The following is a 17597-nucleotide window of genomic DNA, read 5'->3' on the forward strand; positions in this document are numbered from 1 at the left end:
CCTGAGCCGAAGTCGGACGCTCAACTGACTGAGCCACCCAGGCGCCCCAGTATATATACTTTTAGATGCTTTAGTGTATTAGTTCATGCATGTGTATTGCTGACTGGTATTCCATTGTATGACTAGAGCACAATTTATCTATTCTTTTCTTGTTGGACATTTACATTATTTAGTTTGGGGGTTTTATGGATGTTAAGCTCAATGAACATTTAATGTATAAAAAAATAAAAGAAAATAATTAAAGATCCCTAATTTGCTCTAATAAAAAGTTGATGATGTTTTCTTGGTCCCCAAACTTTTTTTTTTCTTTTTCAAAATTCTACCAGTTCATGAAATTCTCAAGTCTGGGAATCACTGGATTAAGACAGCAATTGTCAATACTGGAAAGGCGCTGACAGGCATTATGCAGAGAAAGAGTCCAATAACTCTGGGAAATGCTAGAGAGTGACTACATATATTGAAAAGTAAAGGCTCTGAGAAGTCCTGCAATAAAGAAACCTGTTTCTTATCGTTTATGAGCCAGCGTTTAGAAAACTTTATTTGAAAATTATACCTTTTTTTTTCTTTTAATACCTGGTAACTCTGGAGAAAGTTACACTAGACTGGAAGGTTTCCCAAGGCACAGTAAGACCTCATTCATTTTTAAAAACACTCTATTTTTCACGGGTGCCTGGGTGGCTCAATTGGTTAGGTGTCCGAATTCGGCTCAGGTCATGATCTCATGGTTCATGGGTTTGAGCCCTGTGTCGGGCTCTATGCTGACAGCTCAGAGCCTGGAGCCTGCTTTGGATTCTGTGTCTCCCTCTCTCTCTTCCCCTCCCCTGCTCGTGCTCTCCCTCTTAAAAATAAATAAACATTAAAAAAAATTTTTTTAAGGGCGGCGTAGGAGGACGCGGGGCTCACAGCGCGTCCTGCCGATCACTTAGATTCCACCTACACCTGCCTAAAGAACCCAGAAAACCGCCAGAGGATTAGCAGAAGGGAGTCTCCGGAGTCAAGCGCAGACTAGAGGCCCACGGAAGAGGGTAGGAAGGGCGGCGAGGTGGTGCGCGCTCCACGGACTGGCGGGAGGGAGCCGGGGCGGAGGGGCGGCTCGCCGGCCAAGCAGAGCCCCCGAGTCTGGCTGGCAAAAGCGGAGGGGCTGGACAGACTGTGTTCCGACAGCAAGCGCGACTTAGCGTCTGGGAGGTCATAAGTTAACAGCTCTGCTCGGAAAGCGGGAAGGCTGGAGGACAAAGGGAGGGAGAGCTGCTGAGCCCCCGGACGGCAGAGCTCAGCTTGGCGGGGTACAAAGGTGCCAGCGCCATCTCCCCCGCCCATCCCCCAGCCAAAATCCCAAAGGGAACCAGTTCCTGCCAGGGAACTTGCTCGCTCCGCGCAAACACCCAACTCTGTGCTTCTGCGGAGCCAAACCTCCGGCAGCGGATCTGACTCCCTCCCGCTGCCACAGGGCTCCTCCTGAAGTGGATCACCTAAGGAGAAGCCAGCTAAGCCTGCCCCTCCAGCCCCCGTGCACCTTGCCTACCCACCCCAGCTAATACGCCAGATCCCCAGCAACACAAGCCTGGCAGTGTGCAAGTAGCCCAGACGGGACACGCCACCCCACAGTGAATCCCGCCCCTAGGAGAGGGGAAGAGAAGGCACACACCAGTCTGACTGTGGCCCCAGCAGTGGGCTGGGGGCAGACATCGGGTCGGACTGCGGCCCCGCCCACTAACTCCAGTTATACACCACAGCACAGGGGAAGTGCACTGCAGGTCCTCACCACGCCAGGGACTCTCCAAAATGACCAAACGGAAGAATTCCCCTCAGAAGAATCTCCAGGAAATAACAACAGCTAATGAACTGATCAAAAAGGATTTAAATAATATAACAGAAAGTGAATTTAGAATAATAGTCATAAAATTAATCGCTGGGCTTGAAAACAGTATACAGGACAGCAGAGAATCTCTTGCCACAAAGATCGAGGGACTAAGGAACAGTCACGAGGAGTTGAAAAACGCTTTAAACGAAATGCAAAACACAATGGAAACCACGATGGCTCGGCTTGAAGAGGCAGAGGAGAGAATAGGTGAACTAGAAGATAAAGTTATGGAGAAAGAGGAAGCTGAAAGAAAGAGAGATAAAAAAATCCAGGAGTATGAGGGGAAAATTAGAGAACTAAGTGATACACTAAAAAAAAATAATATACGCATAATTGGTATCCCAGAGGAGGAAGAGAGAGGGAAAGGTGCTGAAGGGGTACTTGAACAAATTATAGCTGAGAACTTCCCTGAACTGGGGAAGGAAAAAGGCATTGAAATCCAAGAGGCACAGAGAACTCCCTTCAGACGTAACTTGAATCGATCTTCCGCACGACATATCATAGTGAAACTGGCAAAATACAAGGATAAAGAGAAAATTCTGAAAGCAGCAAGGGATAAACGTGCCCTCACATATAAAGGGAGACCTATAAGACTCGTGACTGATCTCTCCTTTGAAACTTGGCAGGCCAGAAAGGCTTGGCACGATATCTACAGTGTGCTAAACAGAAAAAATATGCAGCCGAGAATCCTTTATCCAGCAAGTCTGTCATTTAGAATAGAAGGAGAGATAAAGGTCTTCCCAAACAAACAAAAACTGAAGGAATTTGTCACCACGAAACCAGCCCTACAAGAGATCCTAAGGGGGATCCTGTGAGACAAAGTACCAGAGACATCACTACAAGCATAAAACATACAGACATCACAATGACTCTAAACCCATATCTTTCTATAATAACACTGAATGTAAATGGATTAAATGCGCCAACTAAAAGACATAGGGTATCAGAATGGATAAAAAAACAAGACCCATCTATTTGCTGTCTACAAGAGACTCATTTTAGATCTGAGGACACCTTTAGATTGAGAGTGAGGGGATGGAGAACTATCTATCATGCTCCTGGAAGCCAAAAGAAAGCTGGAGTAGCCATACTTATATCAGACAAACTAGACTTTAAATTAAAGGCTGTAACAAGAGATGAAGAAGGGCATTATATAATAATCACAGGGTCTATCCACCAGGAAGAGCTAACTATCATAAATGTCTATGCGCCAAATACCCGAGCCCCCAGATATATAAAACAATTACTCATAAACATAAGCAACCTTATTGATAAGAATGTGGTCATTGCAGGGGACTTTAACACCCCACTTACAGAAATGGATAGATCATCTAGACACACAGTCAATAAAGAAACAAGGGCCCTGAATGATACATTGGATCAGATGGACTTGACAGATATATTTAGAACTCTGCATCCCAAAGCAACAGAATATACTTTCTTCTCGAGTGCACATGGAACATTCTCCAAGATAGATCATATACTGGGTCACAAAACAGCCCTTCATAAGTTTACAAGAATTGAAATTATACCATGCATACTTTCAGACCACAATGCTATGAAGCTTGAAATCAACCACAGGAAAAAGTCTGGAAAACCTCCAAAAGCATGGAGGTTAAAGAACACCCTACTAACGAATGAGTGGGTCAACCAGGCAATTAGAGAAGAAATTAAAATATATATGGAAACAAACGAAAATGAAAATACAACAATCCAAACGCTTTGGGATGCAGCGAAGGCAGTCCTGAGAGGAAAATACATTGCAATCCAGGCCTATCTCAAGAAACAAGAAAAATCCCAAATACAAAATCTAACAGCACACCTAAAGGAAATAGAAGCAGAACAGCAAAGGCAGCCTAAACCCAGCAGAAGAAGAGAAATAATAAAGATCAGAGCAGAAATAAACAATATAGAATCTAAAAAAACTGTAGAGCAGATCAACGAAACCAAGAGTTGGTTTTTTGAAAAAATACACAAAATTGACAAACCTCTAGCCAGGCTTCTCAAAAAGAAAAGGGAGATGACCCAAATAGATAAAATCATGAATGAAAATGGAATGATTACAACCAATCCCTCAGAGATACAAACAATTATCAGGGAATACTATGAAAAATTATATGCCAGCAAATTGGACAACCTGGAAGAAATGGACAAATTTCTAAACACCCACACTCTTCCAAAACTCAATCAGGAGGAAATAGAAAGCTTGAACAGACCCATAACCAGCGAAGAAATTGAATCGGTTATCAAAAATCTCCCAACAAATAAGAGTCCAGGACCAGATGGCTTCCCAGGGGAGTTCTACCAGACATTTAAAGCAGAGATAATACCTATCCTTCTCAAGCTATTCCAAGAAATAGAAAGGGAAGGAAACCTTCCAGACTCATTCTATGAAGCCAGTATTACTTTGATTCCTAAACCAGACAGAGACCCAGTAAAAAAAGAGAACTACAGGCCAATATCCCTGAGGAATATGGATGCAAAAATTCTTAATAAGATACTAGCAAATCGAATTCAACAGCATATAAAAAGAATTATTCACCATGATCAAGTGGGATTCATTCCTGGGATGCAGGGCTGGTTCAACATTCTCAAATCAATCAACGTGATACATCACATTAACAAAAAAAAAGAGAAGAACCATATGATCCTGCCAATCGATGCAGAAAAGGCCTTTGACAAAATCCAGCACCCTTTCTTAATAAAAACCCTTGAGAAAGTCGGGATAGAAGGAACATACTTAAAGATCATAAAGGCCATTTATGAAAAGCCCACAGCTAACATCATCCTCAACGGGGAAAAACTGAGAGCTTTTTCCCTGAGATCAGGAACACGACAGGGATGCCCACTGTCACCGCTGCTGTTTAATATAGTGCTGGAAGTTCTAGCATCAGCAATCAGACAACAAAAGGAAATCAAAGGCATCAAAATTGGCAAAGATGAAGTCAAGCTTTCGCTTTTTGCAGATGACATGATATTATACATGGAAAATCCGATAGACTCCACCAAAAGTCTGCTAGAACTGATACATGAATTCAGCAAAGTTGCAGGATACAAAATCAATGTACAGAAATCAGTTGCATTCTTATACACTAACAATGAAGCAACAGAAAGACAAATGAAGAAACTGATCCCATTCACAATTGCACCAAGAAGCATAAAATACCTAGGAATAAATCTAACCAAAGATGTAAAAGATCTGTATGCTGAAAACTATAGAAAGCTTATGCAGGTAATTGAAGAAGATATAAAGAAATGGAAAGACATTCCCTGCTCATGGATTGGAAGAATAAATATTGTCAAAATGTCAATACTACCCAAAGCTATCTACACATTCAATGCAATCCCAATCAAAATTGCACCAGCATTCTTCTCGAAACTAGAACAAGCAATCCTAAAATTCATATGGAACCACAAAAGGCCCCGAATAGCCAAAGTAATTTTGAAGAAGAAGACCAAAGCAGGAGGCATCATAATCCCAGACTTTAGCCTCTACTACAAAGCTGTCATCATCAAGACAGCATGGTATTGGCATAAAAACAGACACATAGACCAATGGAATAGAATAGAAACCCCAGAACTAGACCCACAAACGTATGGCCAACTCATCTTTGACAAAGCAGGAAAGAACATCCAATGGAAAAAAGACAGTCTCTTTAACAAATGGTGCTGGGAGAACTGGACAGCAACATGCAGAAGGTTGAAACTAGACCACTTTCTCACACCATTCACAAAAATAAACTCAAAATGGATAAAGGACCTGAATGTGAGACAGGAAACCATCAAAACCTTAGAGGAGAAAGCAGGAAAAGACCTCTCTGACCTCAGCCGTAGCAATCTCTTACTCGGCACATCCCCAAAGGCAAGGGAATTAAAAGCAAAAGTGAATTACTGGGACCTTATGAAGATAAAAAGCTTCTGCACAGCAAAGGAAACAACCAACAAAACTAAAAGGCAACCAATGGAATGGGAAAAGATATTTGCAAATGACATATCGGACAAAGGGCTAGTATCCAAAATCTATAAAGAGCTCATCAAACTCCACACCCGAAAAACAAATAACCCAGTGAAGAAATGGGCAGAAAACATGAATAGGCACTTCTCTAAAGAAGACATCCGGATGGCCAACAGGCACATGAAAAGATGTTCAACGTCGCTCCTTATCAGGGAAATACAAATCAAAACCACACTCAGATACCACCTCACGCCAGTCAGAGTGGCCAAAATGAAGAAATCAGGAGACTATAGATGCTGGAGAGGATGTGGAGAAACAGGAACCCTCTTGCACTGTTGGTGGGAATGCAAATTGGTGCAGCCGCTCTGGAAAGCAGTGTGGAGGTTCCTCAGAAAATTAAAAATAGACCTACCCTATGACCCAGCAATAGCACTGCTAGGAATTTATCCAAGGGATACAGGAGTACTGATGCATAGGGGCACCTGTACCCCAATGTTTATAGCGGCACTCTCAACAATAGCCAAATTATGGAAAGAGCCTAAATGTCCATCAACTGATGAATGGATAAAGACATTGTGGTTTATATACACAATGGAATACTACGTGGCAATGAGAAAAAATGAAATATGGCCTTTTGTAGCAACATGGATGGAACTGGAGAGTGTGATGCTAAGTGAAATAAGCCATACAAAGACAGATACCATATGGTTTCACTCTTATGTGGATCCTGAGAAACATAACAGAAACCCATGGGGGAGGGGAAGGAAAAAAAAAAAAAAAAAAGAGGTTAGAGTGGGAGAGAGCCAAAGCATAAGAGACTGTTAAAAACTGAGAACAAACTGAGGGTTGATGGGGGGTGGGAGGGAGGGCAGGGTGGGAGGGAGGGCAGGGTGGGTGATGGGTATTGAGGAGGGCACCTTTTGGGATGAGCACTGGGTGTTGTATGGAAACCAATTTGACAGTAAATTTCATATATTAAAAAATAAAAAAAAAATTTTTAAATAAAAAGACTTGATTTTTTTTTTTTTTTAATTTTTTTTTCAACGTTTTTTATTTATTTTTTTTTGGACAGAGAGAGACAGAGCATGAACGGGGGAGGGGCAGAGAGAGAGGGAGACACAGAATCGGAAACAGGCTCCAGGCTCCGAGCCATCAGCCCAGAGCCTGACGCGGGGCTCGAACTCACGGACCGCGAGATCGTGACCTGGCTGAAGTCGGACGCTCAACCGACTGCGCCACCCAGGCGCCCCAAGACTTGATTTTTTTAGAACAGTTTTAGACTTCTAGAAAAGTTGAGAAAGGAGTAGGGAAAATTTTTGTATACTACATTTGTTACAATTAACAACCCGCTGATGATACGTTATTAACTAAACTCCATAATTTTATTTGTTTATTTTCTGTTCCAAGAACCCAACCAGGATAACACATTACACACAGGTGTTATCTCTCCTGGGGCTCCTTTCGGGTATAGAAGTTTCTCAGGCTTTCCTTGTTTGTGATGACCTTGGCAGTTGTGAAAGTGGTTGTCACATATTCTAAGGGATGCTTCTCTACTGGAATTTGTTGGATGTTGTTCTCACGATGATACTGGCTTTTGGGGTTATTGAGCGAAAGACCACGTGGGTAACGTGCCATTTTAAACACATCATGTCAAGGGCACCTGCTATCCACATGATTTATGACTGTTAATGGTGATTTCGGTCACCTGGCTGACGCAGTGTTAGGTCTCTCCACCACAGTTTCCCTCCTGCCCGCACTCCCTTCTATGCTGAACTTTTTGGAAGGAAGTCACTGTGCACAACCCACGTCTAAGGACTAGGGAGTTATGCTGCCCATTTATTTAACAGTCTTATTGAGATGTACATCGCATAAAATCCACCATTTCAAATGTACAGCTCAGGTTTTTAGCATGTTCACAGAACTGTGCAACCATCATCTGTAAGGTGGGAACGCTTCCATCACCCCCAAAAGACACCTGCACACATCAGCAGTCATGGCCCATCTCCCCCCCCCCCCCCCGCCCTGCCCGCTCCCTGCCCCTGTCAACCATTAGTCTATTTTGCCTCTACAGATTTGCCTCTTCTGGACATTTCAAATAAATGGAACCATATGCTATGTGGCCTTTTGTGTCTGGCTTTTTTCACTTAGCAGAGCCTCTTTGAGGTTTCGCACTATAGCAAGTGTCAAATCGTTCTTTTTTTTGCCAAATCGTTCTTTTTTTTTTTTTATCATTGCAGGGCTATACCACATTTTGGTTACGCATGCATCCACTGATGAACACTTGGGTTGTTTCCACTTTGGGGCGATTGTGAGTAACGCTGCTGTGCACATGCTCACACAGAGTGTTTGTGCGAACACTGCATTTTCATTTCTCTTGGGGATACACTTAGGAACCAAACTGCTGGGTCATCCAGTAACTCCACCTTTAACATTATGCAGAACTGCCAGTCTGCTTTGAAAGTCTCAGAGACAATGTCTTCATATTGTTACTAACACTTGATATTTTCCATTGTTTTCATTCGAGCCATTTAGTGGGCGTGAAGTGGAATCTCATTGTGGTTCTAATCTGCATTTCCCTACCGAGTAAAGATGTTGAGCATCTTTTAATATGCTTACTGGCTACATGTATGTCTTTCATTCTGTTGAGAAATATCTAGTCAAACCTTTTGCTCATTTTTAATTGGGTTATTTATCTTTTCATTATTGAATTGTAAAAGCGCTTTACATATTTTTATTAACTGATTGATTGATTGACTGATTTATATAGCACGAGTGGGGGAGGGAGAGGGAGGCTCCACACCCAGCCCGGAGCCCGACATAGGGCTCCATTTCACGACCATGAGAGCATGACTTGAGCCAAAATCGAGACTCAGGCTTAACCGACTGAGCCACCCGGGTGCCCCCCTTTACATATTTTGGATATAAGTCCCCTGTATGATGTATGTGATTTGCAAGTATTTTCTTCCATTCTTTGGGCTCTCTTCATTTTCCTGACGGTGCCCTTTGAAGCACAACAGTTTTAAATTCTGTTCAAGTCCAATTCTGTTTTAATTTTGTCACTTTATTCTTTTGGTGTCATATCTAAGAAACCATTGCTTAAAACCCAAGGACACAAACCCAAGGTCACAAAGATGTACGCCTATGTTTTCTTATAATTTTGTAGTTTTCATTCTTATATTTAGGTCTATGATCTATTTTTTAATGTTTATTTATTTTTATGAGAGAGAGGGACGGAGTGTGAGTTGGGGAAGGGCAGAGAGAGAGGGAGACACAGAATCGGAAGCAGGCTCCAGGCTCCGAGCTGTCAGCACAGAGCCCGACGAGGGGCTTGAACTCACGAGCCATGAGATCATGACCTAAGCCAAAGTCGGTGCTCAACCGACTGAGCCACCCAGGCACTCCAGAAATGCTTATTTCTGGACTGCCAATTCTATTCTACTGGTCCACATGTCTATCCCTGTGGGACTACCACACTCTCTTTATTACTGTAACTTTGTAATAGGGTTTGAAATTGGGAACTGTGTGTCCCCTAATACCTTCTCCTTTTTCAAAATTGGTTTTGCTACTCCTGGTCCCTTGCATTTTCAAATGAGTTTTAGGGTCAGCTTGCCCATTTGTGCAAAAACTGCAACTGGGATGCTGATAGGGATCACACCGAATCCAGATCAATTTGGAAAGCACTCTGCCACCTTAACAGTACTAAGTCTCCCGACTCACCAACATGAGGTGTGTTTCCATTTATTTAGATCTTCAATTTTTTTTTAAACAATGTTCTACAGTTTTGGTATACAGGCATACCTCATTTTATTGCACTTTCCAGATACTGCATTTTTTACAAATTGACGGTTTGTGGCAACCCTGCATTGAGAAAGTCCATCGGCGTCATTTTCCAAACAGTATTTGCTCACTTTGGGTCTCTGTTTCACATTTTGATAATTCTTGCAACGTTTCAAGCTTTTTCATTATTGTATTTGTTATGATGATCTGTAACCAGTGATTATGACTTGCTGAAAGCTCAGATGACGGCTACCATTTTTTAGCAATAAAGGATTTTTAAATTAAGGCATGAACATTATTTTTCTAGGCATAATGCTATTGCATACTTAACGAACGGACTACAGGGTAGTGTAGTCGTGACTTGTACATGCACTCAGAAACCAAAAACTTCATTTGACTCGCTTTATCGCAATATTCGGTGTATTACACCAGTCTGGAATTGAACCTGCAAAGCTTCCACTTCTTCTGTTCAATTTATTCGTAAGGGTCTTCCTTTAGATAGTATTACAAATGTAAATGCCTTCCTAATTTTGTTTTTGCATTGTTCAATGCAAATGTATAGACATACAAATGACTTTTGTATACATATCTTGTATCTTGCAACCTTGCTGAACTTGTTTATTAGCTCTAAGATTATTTTTTATACCTTAGGATTATCTGTATATAAAAATCAGATCTTCTGCAAGTAGAGATAGTTTTACTTCCTTTCCAGTATGGCTACCTTTTATTTCTTTTGCTTCCCTAATTGTCCTCTCTACAACCTTTTGTGGCAAAAGTGGACATCTGTGTCTTATCTGTGACCTTGGGGGAAAGCATTCAGTTTCTCACCATTGAGTATGAATAAGCTGTAGGATTTCCTTGGGTGCCTTTTATCGTGCTCAGGAAATTTCCTTCGATTCCTAGTTTGTGGAGAGTTTTTAACGTGAAAGGGTGTCGGATTTGGTCAAATGCCATTTCTTTGTCAACTAAGATGATTGTGTCATTTTCGTCCTTTATTCTATTAATTTGGTGAATTATACTGATTGATTTTCATTCATTGAACCAGTCTTGTTTTCCTGGGATAAATCCCATTTGGTTATGGTATATAGTCTTTTCTAGATCTTGCTGGATTCAGTTTGCTAGTGTTTTGTTGAGGGTTTTTGTCTTTATATTCATCAAGGACATCACTCAGTAATTTTCTTTTCTTGTGATATCTTTGTCTGATATTAGTATCAAGGTACCAATGGGTCTTCATGTAAGGACTGGCCTTATAGAATGAGTTCCCTCCTATTCTGTTTTTTTGGAAGAGCTTGTGGAGAACTGGTATTAATTCTTCTTTAAGTGTCTGGTAGAATTCACCAGTGAAGACATCTGGGCGTGGGTTTTTCTTTGCTCCCCTTCATGTCTGTGCAATCAGTGGCTAGCAAAGGCCTGGCTGGCTGTCGGGCACCTGGTGATAAGTGTGGACTAACATGGAACAACAAGCCTTTCTATTTCCCTAGGACCTTGATGCATTCACCAGAGTCACAAAGTAAGGTTAAACCCCTTCTTTGCAGTGGGAGTCACAAAGTAAGGTTAAACCCCTCCTCCGCAGTGGGAAGGAAAGTGCACCCCTGGCCTTGGGGTGGCGGGGGGTGGGGGGACATACTCACCGTCATCCAGGATGACCAGCAGTGGAGCCAGGAGGTCACACATGCCCTGGACATAGCCGATCTCAATGTGCTGCCAGATGTAGCTACAAGAGAGAGACGATGGGCCTGAGGATGGCACTTACGACCTCTCTCTCTCCAACCCCCCTGTCCTCTTCCTCCTTCCTGCCACAGCCCCCCATTACTACCTGGACCGCTCACTCCCTCGGCTCCTGCCTCCACCCCTTCCCCAGTCCCACTCTCTTCAAACATCCTATTCTCAGCCACCAGGATGGCCTTCCTAAAGCCCAGCTCCAAGAGGCCACCACATCCTCACAAGCTGCCCACTGCGAGACAACGTGCAAACGCCTTCCCTGGGCATGTAAGGCACTCACTGTCTTCACCGCATCTTCACAGCCCCACCATCGCCTCCCAGTACTTCTTCCTTTCTGGCACACACTCACACCCCGGTGCCTGACCCTAGCACTTCTGTGCCTGGAGTTCCCAACTGCCCTCGAATAATAGTAACTACTGTTTACTGGGCATGTACTGTATGCTCAGCCACTAAACATATACTGCGCCATGAAATTCTCAAAATAATCACACGCAGAAGGTCCTGGCATATCCCATTTCACAGATGAGGAGACTGAGGTACAGAGAGAGAAGCGACATGCGTAGTGTCATACACCCAAGAATACATGGCAAGGGCAGGATCTGAGCCCAGGTGGCCTTACCACAGGGTACGTGTATGCCGGGTGGTTTGTTCAGTCTCTCCTAATTTTGCCAAGGGCCATCTTGCATGTCCCCGCCTCCGTGTGGGCTTCCACACTTTCTCCCAAGGCCATAACCCAGCAAAAGTCGGTCTATCCTTCCTTCTCCCCCAGCACCTTCTCATTTTAATGTAACATATATTAGAGTTAATTATATTTGTGTCTTGTGCTCGCTTCGGCAGCACATACACTGAAACTATATTTGTGTCTCCTCAACTCAATCTTGAGAGGCAGTGATTGCTTGGGAGACTGTAAGACAGAATAATTATGAGGTAGTCCTTATTAATAAAAATGAGTTAGAGCAGGGGTTGGCAAACCTTTCCTGGGAGGTCCAGATGATAATTAGTTTCATCTTTGCAGGCCTAGGTTCTGTCTCAACTACTCAACTCTGCAGAAGCAATCATAGATACTATGCAAACAAACAGGCATGGCTGAGTTCTAAGAAAACTGTATTTGCAAAAACAGGTGGTGGGGCTGGATTTGGCCTGTGGGCTGTGCTAGCAGGTCTTTTTTTTTAATGTTTATTTATTTTTGATAGAGAGCGAGCGAGAGCCAGAGAGCCAGAGGGGAGGGGCAGAGAGAGAGGGGAACAGAGGATCTGAAGTAGGCTCTGTGCTGACAGCACAGAGCCTGACATGGGGCTCAAACCCACAAAATGTGAGATCATGACCTGAGCCAAAGTTGGACACTTAACCGACTGAGCCCCCGAGGTGCCCCCGTCCTAGTAGTTTCTGAACCCCTGAGTTAGAGTAGTATGGAAAGACACCCAGGATGCATTTTTTTTTTCATTTTACTTGAGAGAGAGAGAGAGAGAGAGAGAGAGAGAGAGAGAGAGAGAATCTTAAGCAGGCTCCATGCTTAGTGCAGAGCTTGATGTGGGGCTCGATCCTGCAACCCTGGGATCATGACCTGAGCTGAAAGCACAGTCGGATGCTCAACCGACTGAGCCCCCCAGGATGTATTAAGTGTAAGAAGCAAGTGGTAGAAAAATATAATATTAACCCTACATAGGTAAAATTAAGAAGACATTAAAACACGTATGCACTCATGTTATATAATACACTACCTATGATGTTATTTTACATCTATATGCGGCTCGGGAAGACACTCACTAAATCCTTAGCAGTAGTTTCTTTTAGGCGAGGGACATTGATAACTGGACAGGGAAAGCAGTCTCTCTTTATACCTTATGAACTTCTGGTTTCCTTGGTTGATCTAGGTATTTTAGAGTTACTTTCATATTTTAAGAAATAAAATATTTAGTATGTAATGAGACTAACAAGCTCCAGATCTTGGCTGAAAGAAAAAGAAAAAAAAGCACAGATGTTTTTAGAGCCCGAGAGATGTGGGCAAGGGTTCCCGTCCAGCCACTGCCCAGCTGGGCGACTCCGAGCAGTATGGTACCCCTCGGCCTCCACTTCCTCACCTGTTAAATGGGATAATATTTACCCCATAGGCTTGTTGTGAGGACTAAGTGAAATGACGTTAGTAAAGGGCTCGGGGTGGTGCCTGGTATACAGTAAGTGCTTAACGGATGCTCTCTATTATTATCATTACTGTGATGGTCACCTCATCGTCAGGTGGGCAAGGTGCCAATGGCAGAGGCTGCGGTCTGGCTGGGCTCTCTGCAGCCCCCGCCTCTGCCACCCCCTCCCGCTCCCCTGCAGCCCACCCCCCACCTCACCGCCCCTCCCTGCCCCCCAGCCACCTGCACATGACGTTCCGCAGCTTTTCCAGGTTGGGGGGCGTGAAGTACCAATAGCTGCGGTCACAGCGCTGCACGTCCTTCTCGATGCGGTGCAGGTTGACGGTGTACAGGTCCAGGAGCTCCGGCTGCAGGCCCCCAGGAGGGGACGGAGAGAACAATTACACGCCAGCTCCTCACAGAGAGGTCGTGCTCCAGACGGTCTCCCGCCTCCTACCCCCCTCCTGCTGCCACTGAAAAGAACATCCTCTCCCCGGACCAGGTGGGCGTTTGATTTCATTTTTGTGGTTTTCCGAGAAAGCCTCTTTTCACTTTGTACGATGACAGTCCCTTTTTCTTTCTTTCCCTTTTATGAAACAAAACAATGCTCTAAGCTGCAAAGACGAATTCTCCTCACTGTGCACGAGGGTTGGAACTAGCTGGAGATGCACCCACCGCCCCCGCGGGACACTGGACAGGAAGACAGAGAAAGCGGACAGGAGTCCAGTTCTGGCACATGCCGGGCTTGCTGCCCTGATCCCCATCTGAGGAAAAGGTTCAGTGATATGGCAAGAAAAATGAGGAACGATTAAAGGCCACAAATTCACCACAAAGGCAAGAAATACCAAATCTGGCTTTTGCCTTGAGGAAAGCTTCCAGACTGGGAAAACTGAAGCTTGGATTTAATGGTTTGGGGATCCTTCTCCCTGAAGGTAAGGAATCTAATAAGAGATTTTCACGCATTAAGGCAGGATCCCCAAGAGCCCCATCCCCAGTAAGGGAATGGTAGAAAAAGCTACTTACATCTAGGGCCTTAAAGACAACTACCTGTCTTGAACATAGGCGTCAAATGAAGTATAAAATATACCTCCCTGGATAATTAACAGCCTCACACCAGGTTTATATCTTATGCAGGTGGATAACCTAAGAGCAGAAGTAACTTCTAGATGAAGGTGGAGAAAAAAAAATCTAAGACGACAGCTATTTACCAGGAGCAGAAGACTGGGGAAGGTCTGAGGCTCTCAGAGAGCATTCTTGAGGCATACAAAATGAACAGAAAACCTTGAGGTTTCTGAATGTTCTAGAAGAGATTTAGAAAACTGGCAGAGTTTGGGGGGCTGGGGGGAGCGAATTAATGATTCATATGTAGCAAACGCAGGACAAGAAAACAGAGATGAGGAAATGAAAACACATCCAGGGAAAACAAAATTTTCTGGCAGGAAAGAAAAAATAAATAGTTTACTGCATGGTGTATATACATTGTTTCGTTACACTAGCGTGAACAACAGATAGTCATCGAACTAAAATTATTGTAACCCTAGCGGATGGATGGGGCTGGGAAGGGGTCCCTTGTGTTGGGGAGGCTGTGGGGGTGAAACGTTCATGTCTGGAACTAAAGAAAAAGGAAGAAGATCAGGAAGTAGCAATACAAGTATGTTATTTAGAGACACGGGGGTAAACACCAGGTAATTTGGGCAGAACAAGTAACTGCTATTGCCTCTGGGGAGGGCTACATGGGGGCAGATGGGGGGCACTTCTGGGTTTTGTATTCAGCCTGGTCTGTTTCACTCTTTACACTATGGGCATGTATATCTTACATAGAAATAACATGCTCTTCAAAGGAAAATGGATATACACAGTGCCTGGCTCAAAAAACCTCCCATTCAGTTGACATCCTTTGGCTTGGACTTTTTGGCAACAAAGTAAACTGGAGTACTTAAAAGATGTTGGACCTGAGTGTACCCCAAGATGCTCATCATCGAGGCTGCTATTGATGGAAAGCTCACCGCACATCAGGCACAGAGGACTGGACTCCCTACTTCTGAGAACAGCTCAGGCAGGAAGGTACTCGACTGATAGAAGACTGAGACTCAGAAAGAAAAAGTGAGGTGCCTCAGCTGGGACTGAACCCGGGACGATTTGACTGCAAAGCCTGTGTTCTTTAACTACTATACTGTCTGCCCAGAAGGGCTTCTCCAGTGCAGCCTCTGTGATGGGGAAAATGTAACAGATCAGAGGTCATTCTGGGAAACTGAGGCTCGTGGGACACACCCACCGTCCCACGGCTGTTAGGTACGAAAATTAAGTGCAGGAGAATCCTGGTGACTTACAGAGTAAGTGACGCCACTGGAAGACACGGGGGACGCCTCGTTGTTGGCAGAAGTGGCCACGGCCAGAGAGGCCAGGGCGGGGAAGAGACTTTCCATCTCGGGCTCCTCTGAGAGGTTGTCCTCACTGTCCACACGGCTGTGCTTCCCCACCTCACTGTCTCCCCAGCCCTCCATCGCGGCCCCCTCCTTTCCGGGCAGGGCCACATCCATGCTGCCAGTGAGGGACATGAACTCGTCCATGCTCTCGTTGGCGAGGAGGTCGCTCTCCAGGCTGTCCTGCACGGCCAGGTCCTCGCGGGGGGCCTCATCCCGGGAGGTGGTGGCCTCACTGCTCTGCCCGTCATCCACGCTGCTGTCCCCAGGTCGAAGCACCAGAGGGGCATTCCGCTGGGCGTCCATGACACTGTCCTCCGTGCTCAGGCTGGGTTCCGAGGGCTCCGAGAGGCCCGAGGAGAAGTTGTGGGATGACGGATGGCCGGAGTCCGGGGAACAGGTGCCATTCACCAGGTTCCCGTTGGGGATCTTGGGCTGTCTCTCCTCCAACCTGCCTTCTGCCTCCACCTGCTCCACTTCGTCCACAGACTCAAACACCTGAAGATGAGGTATGCACACACGGAGAGATTAGGATGCCCACTGCTTCCAGCACCAATCTAAACATCCATCAGCAGGGGGCCGGTTCAAATATGGAACATGCACGTGGAATACTATACAGTCGGGGAAAGGAGTGGGACGGACCAGGTGTAATGTACGCTCCCGCCGTGGGAAATAAAAGAGTGACCCACTGCACGGAAATGCCTAGAATAATCCAGAAAGAAGAAAGCACTGAAATTGAGGAGTATTAGGGAGCCGGAGTAGCAGGAAGTGTACCTTTCATCACAAAAATTTTTTTGCATATAACTTTTTCAAGTAAGAAATGAATTTACAACATAGGAAACAGGCTAAAAACAGCATATTATATCCACGTGGTTGATTATTACAGATCAATTTTCCAAAGTAGTTAGATGTAGATGAGACATTATGGAAAAGTCTCTGGGACAAGGGCAAGGGTTTATTTGTGGTTCTTTACGTCCTCAGGCCATATCCCATCAAGGATAGATAGTATAAGACCATGTTCCAAGGTCACATGAAACATTTCTTCTCTGTGTTTGTGTCACCAATATGATCTGTTAATTTCATGTGTTTCTGGTTTAAAAATTTTTTTCTTGGTTCAATTGTTTTAAATTATGTCAATACAAAATTTGCCTAACTCCAAAGTCGGAACTAGGAAACAAGGGATATTCAGGGAAATGTGGCTTCTTTCCCTGTGTCCTCCCCTGCCTCCTGTAGGTAATAATTCTGTTTCATTTCTGGCTTTTTTATCCGTTGTTTTTGAAAACAGATATATTAACATTTCCTGTTTTAATGCCAAAGGTGTCGCAGTGTGCATGTTTTTTTGTGCTTTGCTTTTTATTTAATGTTGAGTGGGATGAGTTAACATTTCATGGAATAAAATGGAAAGCTGTGCAACAACGTGTATAATAGAATTTATGTAGGAATTTCCAAAAATTACCAAACAGTGCAATGTATTGTCTTCATACTGTGTACATACTTGTGTGTATGTAAAGGCAAACAGACGGTCTGGAAGGATACACAGCAAAATGATGACATTTCTAGGGAGGGCAAGTGGGGGTTAGGAAGGGTCAAAGCCAAATTTAGCTCTCTCTGCAATATTTTAATTTTTTACAGGAGGAAGAGATTCACATATTACCTGTGTAACTAAAACCTCTTTTTTTAATTTAAAAATTTTTATTTTTTTAATGTTTGTTTATTTTTGAGAGAGAGAGAGAGAG

General features: G+C 44.0%; 1 protein-coding gene across 12 annotated transcripts in view; it reads right to left on the minus strand.

Annotated features, from left to right (window-relative positions):
- The window catches only part of SGSM1 (small G protein signaling modulator 1), a 496957-nt gene that overhangs the window by 10642 nt on the left and 468718 nt on the right, over window positions 1-17597 (minus strand). For 11 of the 12 annotated variants that reach the window (XM_081790748.1, XM_081790750.1, XM_081790751.1 and 8 more), the window contains 3 exons: window positions 15769-16359; window positions 13682-13806; window positions 11228-11310 (listed from right to left, as the gene is read on the minus strand). In XM_081790748.1, coding sequence (XP_081646874.1) covers window positions 11228-11310; window positions 13682-13806; window positions 15769-16359 — 799 coding nt within the window. Of the gene's footprint in view, window positions 1-11227; window positions 11311-12290; window positions 12362-13681; window positions 13807-15768; window positions 16360-17597 lie in introns of those variants that run through there. The other variant, XR_014135861.1, reaches the window with a different exon arrangement.

This window comes from Panthera onca, chromosome D3 (assembly GCF_046562875.1).
Source record: "Panthera onca isolate mPanOnc1 chromosome D3, mPanOnc1 haplotype 2, whole genome shotgun sequence".
In the NCBI taxonomy this organism is placed as follows: domain Eukaryota; kingdom Metazoa; phylum Chordata; class Mammalia; order Carnivora; family Felidae; genus Panthera; species Panthera onca.